The sequence below is a fragment of the Miscanthus floridulus genome, chromosome 2, assembly GCF_019320115.1.
Source record: "Miscanthus floridulus cultivar M001 chromosome 2, ASM1932011v1, whole genome shotgun sequence".
NCBI lineage: Eukaryota > Viridiplantae > Streptophyta > Magnoliopsida > Poales > Poaceae > Miscanthus > Miscanthus floridulus.
In genome coordinates this window covers 130,381,845-130,388,900 of record NC_089581.1, presented here as the reverse complement: position 1 = coordinate 130,388,900, position 7,056 = coordinate 130,381,845, and the positions used below count along the sequence as shown (strand labels likewise).

At 43.5% G+C, this 7,056-nt stretch overlaps 1 protein-coding gene across 2 annotated transcripts; it reads left to right on the top strand.

Annotated features, from left to right (window-relative positions):
• Nucleotides 1–3,295: 3,295 nt before the first annotated feature.
• Nucleotides 3,296–6,533, top strand: LOC136539676 (serine/arginine-rich splicing factor SC35-like). 2 transcript variants are annotated; one of them, XM_066531641.1, is made up of 7 exons: nt 3,296–3,428; nt 3,549–3,627; nt 3,712–3,791; nt 3,874–3,940; nt 5,206–5,277; nt 5,876–6,031; nt 6,125–6,533. In XM_066531641.1, the coding sequence occupies exons 1-7, from the start codon at nt 3,353–3,355 to the stop codon at nt 6,243–6,245; spliced, it is 651 nt and encodes a 216-aa protein (XP_066387738.1). In that variant the 5' UTR covers nt 3,296–3,352; the 3' UTR covers nt 6,246–6,533. The 2 variants fall into 2 exon arrangements, with proteins under 2 accessions (XP_066387738.1, XP_066387737.1); XM_066531640.1 differs by having other exon boundaries at nt 6,122–6,533.
• The last annotated feature ends 523 nt before the right edge of the window (nt 6,534–7,056 follow it).

Here is a 7,056-nt window from a genome sequence, read left to right as displayed (position 1 = left end):
TGCTCCAGTCGGGCCTGGCGCGGCCCCGCCTCCATCTCCGCCACCTCCACATTAGGCGCAGGCGGCGGCGGCGGTGGGGACGACTCCGGTGCCGGCGCGGCAGCGGCCGCCGCGGCTGTGGCGGCTCTGGGTGAGGCCGAGCAGCAGGCGGACGGCGACTCCGACGTGTCGGGGTAACGCTCGCTCGTGCGCGTGTCTGATTATTCTTGCTGCTACGATTTTGTTCCGATTGGTAGCCGCCGATATGAGATGCTGCGTGCGTGCAGGGAATGTCGTGCGGCGGATGCGCGGCCAAGGTGAAGCGGATTCTCGAGAGCCAGGTCCGTAACTCCGTATACAGCTAGCAGCAGTGCAAAGCTTGCACTTCTGCTTCCTCTCGTATATATATATATCGTCTCTCCATTTGGTGTCGGTTCTGGAAACAAATTCAAAATCGGATGCACTAATTTACAAATCTTACAATCTAATGTGGTAGATTTGCAAAGAACTATTTGCTGTGATTGATGCTACTGTAAAATCAGCACTTGTATCGGCCGATGGGTGCTCCCCACCTCATCAGTTCTTCATTGTTAGTTGTTAACCAATTTGTAGCTACCTTGTTTTGTATGTTGCTTCTGTGATACCTCCAAGTGCCATCATCCTGTAACAAGTTGGCTTTTTTTTTACTTGTTTTTTCAGTTGAAACAGTGTTTTTCTCTCACAACAAATCAACCGGAACAACATTTCAGCTTGTATTTTCAGCGAAGCGAACGGGCCGTACAGGCTTGTTTTCGTCAGCCTGAGGTCGCTGCAGCTACAGTTGAAGTCGAAAAGGCCACTGCTCGTGTGGATGACACCTGAAGCGAAGGCTACCAAAGATTGGCAAAAGCAGTTGGCCGAGAAGCTTGCAAATCATCTCACCTCTTGCGGGTTCCAGTCTCATCTGCAAGGTGTGAAGGATACATTTCCGTCTTTCAGTTGTGCGGATTAAGATGTTCTTGTCAGCTGAAGCATGCCACCTTCCCTTTTGCTCTTTGGTTTTTTTGCAGATGAAGGTGAAGCTGAACAAACTGATTCTTGACCTCAGCAGTGCCTTATGTATGACTATGAATAGCCAGTTACGTTAAAAAAAACTGAATGGCCAGGAAGTTTTAGCAAGGAGGGGTCCTTGAATAAAGACAAGGTCTCCTCCTTACTTCAGAAGTTGTACACGCGGGTCTACGATGTACATTTGATTGAGAGTTATATAGTTCTAGGAGTGCCCAGGAAGTTTTATGCCATTATATTGTTGTTAGGGATTTTTGCTTCAACTTCGTAACACCTGAACTATTGAAGGCAAACTAGTGATAAAATAAAATGGATGAAGACTTTCACATCTTGCATATTGCCATAGTAAGAACATCAAAAAGTACACTATGACTGTTCTGTACTTCATCCGTTCTAAATTATAAGTCATTTTGCTATTTTTAGATTCATAGTTTTTACCATGTATCTAGACATAATATATATCTAGATGTGTAACAAAAACTGTGAATCTATAAAAGCCAAAACGTCTTATAGTTTGAAACAGAGGGAGTAAAATAACTTTCTAAAGATAAGCATTTGATAAATCTTCCCCTCATCTTTCAATATGCATGTGTTTCGTGTTTGCTATCTTTTAGGGCACGCAGTTTCACTCCTCTTGTCCGGTTTTCAAGTTTATTAAAAGTATTGGAGAAAGATAAAAATCAAGCTCCTTGCTTTTATTTTGATTTGTCTAAAATAATCATGGGAACTGCTAGCACCCGGACGTTCGATCGGACACCGATTCGTTGGACGGTACCGTGGCCGTGCCCATGCGAGAGGCCCGCGCCGCCTGACCGCACGCGGGGACTGCTCGCGCCCCCTCCACTTCTCATGCGCATGCACGCGGGACCATGTGCGCCTGTTCGATGGCGTCCCAGCAGCTGCAGCAGGTGTCTGCGACAGGTGGGTCCCCTTACAACATGTGCAAACTAGATCTATATTTGCAACATCCACATGAAACACTTACAACATACGTCAGAAATAGCTAAAACACTTGCAAACACCAGAAAAAACTTGAAAACACATGTGTAGCCATTGCAAACATATGCAACATTTAGATAAAACACTTGCAACATACGTATAAAACACCTCAAACATACACTTGCAAAATGCATGTATATGCAACATCTAGATCTACTTTTGCAACATAGTCTGAAACAGATCAAACATTTGAAATATACACTTTAAACATATGTGTATAGCCATTGCAACATATGCAACATTCCGATCTACTTTTATAACATCCTGATCTACTTTTGCAATATCTATATAAAACACTTGCAACATACCTCTGAAACATATAAAACACTTGAAACATACTTTTGCAACATGCGCTTTCAGCGCAAAATCTCCTTGTTGCTTCAGCGAATGGAGGCTCGTCGGTGCATGGAGCCCCCCGTGTAGAGCTCGTCGGCAATGCAGAGCTGGGCGGCAGCACACAGAGGGCGGGGTGGGGGCGACGGTGGAGCAGAGGGTGGGTGGGCGCGACAGCGGTGACGCAGAGGGTGGGTGTGGGTGTGGCGACAATGTAGAGGGCGGGTGGGGACGACAACGGTGGCGCAGAGGGTGAGGTGGCCGGGGCGGGGCAGCAGCAACGACGCAGAATACGGGTGGATGTAGCAGCACCAGCACACAAAAAGAGTGGAGCAGGCACAATCTCAGGAAGGGGCGTCCGTGAGCATTAACGAATAATCATTGGATATTGGTTTACCAAAGTGTTTTAAGGAGCTTTTGAAGATATTCTAACACTTGTATATGCTGAAGGAACCGACTATGTCAAATATACTTCGAAGCTACAGGGCGATGACTACTTGACTACTTCCTATCATTAGTATATATCATATAGTGTTGAAACGATGGGATACACATGTGAACTTTCACATATTTGCCCAGTGCAACATTTAAAGTTTGGATGCAACAATGCAGCTAGCCTTTTGTTCAAATGAACTTGTTGAACAACTGAATTGTGTTGCTTGAATTAGAATTGAATGCTTTAAAAATAAGACATCTCGGTGATAATCTATTCAGTCCAAGGTATTTTAAGAATGGTTAAATCATATACAACTCAGTAGCTAGAACAATTCGTATAAATAATAAAAATTGATTTGAATCCGTTAATTTCATATAAAACATGTCCTTGATGGCACATTTGCGATCTTCCGGAAGTGAAAATACGCCGAATTAATTTACGAGGTAAAATCATTTTTTCCTCGTCTTCCCTGACCGTTTACACCCGTCCTAAAACCTAACCAAAACCCCCACGCCGCAATTAAATTAAAAAAAAAACACGCCGCCGCCATCTCCGGCGATGTCGCGCTTCGGGCGCTCCGGGCAGCCGCAGAACCGCGACACTTTCTCCCTCCTCGTCCTCAACGTCTCCTTCCGTAAGTAATCTCGCTTGCCTGTCCGCCCCTTGCTGGCTTACCCCCTCCCGCGCGCGGCGCGCTCTCCCGGACACCGCGTTCCGCGTACTCACGACCCCGATGGATGAATCCCTGCTGCAGGCACTACGGCTGACGATCTCTTCCCGCTCTTCGACCGCTACGGCGAGGTCGTCGACATCTACATCCCGCGCGACCGCAGGTGGACGCCATTGTCACTTTTCACCGCGCGTCGGGGGCTGGATTTCGAATCGTTTTTTGGTTGAGCTTGCGTCTCCTTTTGCAGGACTGGGGATTCGCGAGGGTTCGCGTTCGTGAGGTACAATTACGAGGATGAGGCGCAGGATGCCATTGACGGGCTTGATGGTGAGCGAAGGAAAAATTTCACCCGTCTTAGGTCTTCGACATTCTTCTAAGACTTATATTCCATTATTTTTTTCTGGTACAGGGATGAGGTTTGATGGGCGGGCGCTCATGGTGCAGTTTGCCAAGTACGGGCCCAATGCTGAAAAGATGTGAGATCTCACATGTAACCTTTGTTATGTAACGATTAAATTATTTGTTGCATTTCATTGTGGCAGAAAATCTTGGGCGGTATGCTGTCATGTACCAGTAACAGATGCCAACCTGCAGTAGAACTAATTTATTTTATTATTTCTAAGAGGTTAAATAAGGGTTTCCTTGAGGCTTTAGTCATTTGGATGGTTCTGTAGTTGAATGAAACATTGATCTGTAAGAGTATGGCTGTAGTTTTATGTTTGGATATTCCATCATTACTTGATCTAATCATCATTTTTTTCTGTTCAGCTTTCATACTTAGGCCCTGTTTCAGTGCAGGGAAAACTTCTGGTGTTGGATTGGAATGCACTGTAATTTCTAGTGTGGTTGAAACATAGTCATCCATAGTAATGCCAATATAGAGTATAAACACCAACCACCTAAGTACCTAATTTAGCTAGGTTGTTTCATGCCCGCAACAGAGTATTTGAAGGTAGACAGGAAATCACATGTATAGGCATGGATGTGGCTACGCAAAGTAGGGTCGAGGAGTGTTTTTCTGAGTGAAGTTTCACAGTGTTAACCTCTCTTTGCTTTTGTAATGATAGCTTGGATTGTTCATCTGTTGAAGCATCCCTGTGGTCTAGGTTGATGTATGTGTTCAATGGATGGAAATCACTTCAGGGGCTTACTTGTGGTGAAGTTTTTTTGAACTAAATTATTGATGCAGTGGCTATTGATAGGTGGACTTGCTTCTGCTACTGCTGCAGCTGCAGCACCCTCCTTGCCTTGCACCAGTGAACTGCAGGTGGCTGGCTGCTGCAGCTTGCAGTAGTACTACCGAACAGGCTCGATGTGAATTGTGCTGAAGTTTTTGCCTGTTACCATTTCGTTCTAGTTCGTTGGTTTCATCTTTTTGTTAGGTTGGGGTAGGTGCATCCATTGATTGATTTACTTTCATGGACAAGAACTTTGACTCTACTTGTATATGTCTGAACGAAGTTCAGAAATGGCAAGTAAGAGTGCTTCTATTAGACATACAAACCGAAATTACTTGTTTACACATCTAGCAGAAGCCCAAAAGTCACATTACATGGCCAGTTTAACTCATTGTTTCCTTTTCTAAAAAACACTCATTACAAGAATGCCGCTTGCTATCATGTAAAATATGTTGATACTCTTGTTTTTCTATCTATTAAGTGCATCAATACAGCTCAGAGAATGGCAAAACACTAAAAGCAATGTCACTTGCTAAGCATTACTTTCTTGTTCGTGTTTGCAGTCATAGGGGTAGAATTACAGAAGAAAATCCAAAGCCAAGGGGTCGTTTCAGAAGCCGCAGTCCAAGACAGAGGTAAGAAATAGGCTGCATATTCGAATATTGGCAATGACATACTAGGTACTCCCTCTGTTCCCTTTGTGTATGATGTTTCAGAATTGCATACACTGAAGGAAAAGCTAGCTATGACCTCATGCCCCTACTGACTTTGTGTGTCTTGCTACCTACTAAATTTGTTTGTCTCCCAAACTACTCATATTTAGTCATTAATATTAACCAATAAACAAAGAAAAGTGTTGCTTGCACTAAATGAAATAGGTACACTTCACTATTTTAGTAAAGATATATCTATATCTCCTTTAACTGCTACAATGCCAAATAAAGAGGATTAAAGGAATACCATTCCACTATAAAATATGAAAATAAAATGAATGTATGCTGCACACACTACCTTTGTGATAGCCTATAGCATACAAGGGCCCCTGCAAAATGGTGTTGTATTTCATTGCATCATTGCTCAAGTGCCCAAATGGTGCCACCAAGTTAGACCTACAATACAGCTTAAGACTTTTTCAGCTGTTATGATAGCTCTGTTTCTCATAGTATTAAAATCGGTAAAGTATTTCAGATGATTCATCTTTATTTTTAATATAAGTGCTAGCCATTTGTGAAGGTATCGAGAGGATTATCGGGATAGAGACTATAGAAGGAGAAGCCAGAGCAGAAGTAGGGAGCGATATGAACAGGACAGGTACAGAGATAATGATCATCGTCGCCATAGGACTTGCAGTATCAGTCCTGATTATGACAGGAAACATAACAGACACAGGTATGTCCAATGGGGTTGGAGATATACTATTTTCTGTTTTGTATTGTCATATCAGAATGCATTATTTTTTACACCATTCTTTAATATCAGCAGTGGGTCTCCTGTTCGTAAAAGCCCCAGTCATAGCAGAAGCCATTCACCTCGTAGGGCACCTCATGAAGGAACACCTAGCAAGCCCAGAGATGGCCGCGCTGCATGTTCAGGAAGCCCTTGACCCTAAGCTGAATATCACACAGCGTCTCATGGACAGCTTGAGGCATCTAGACAGTTCTCATCATTTGTATTTTCTTTCTTTTAACTGGTATGTTACTAAGATGGCCTTTGTTTCAGTTCAGGTTGAGTAGACTGAGCTTCGGCAAAAACAACAATGTTTGCTTGGTTACTGAATCTACATGGTGCCAATGATGGAATATTGTGTCTCACTGCATTAAACTTCCAATACTGCTTTTTGTGAACATATAAGCCTCATTTTGGGAACTATATGCACATAGGATGTTGCCATTTCTTACTATAGGTGGTGAATTGTACGTTTCTCGTTATATGATATGAATGTCTTCTTGTAGTAGTATGGTTATACGGTCTACAGAAACACACAACTTTATTGTCACATTTGAAGGTTAGACTTAATGAGGGCATCGCTTTGGCACATTCCGGAAATCGAATAATTTTATAAATATATGTAAGTTAGCATTGCATATGTTAGCAAAATGAAATGCAAGTGTTTTATTCTTCATTTATGTACGTTTTTTTTATGAAACAATGTATGACTATTGTATCTTATCATAGGTTTGGGCATCTTTCGTGTCGCATCGACCCTATATTCCCAAGTGCAAAAGTTTCTACGCGACCCGTCACGCTGGAGAGCGACGTTGCAACTCCACTCCCTCTCCCTCTTGTGTTGTTGCGCCCGTGCTCTTCCTCCATCCTGCAACCGCGACCTCGCTGGAAATGAAGAAGATGAGCCAGGGTGGCTAGGGTTCTAGCGACCTCACCGTAGACGAGGAAGACAAGGCATAGAAGATGAA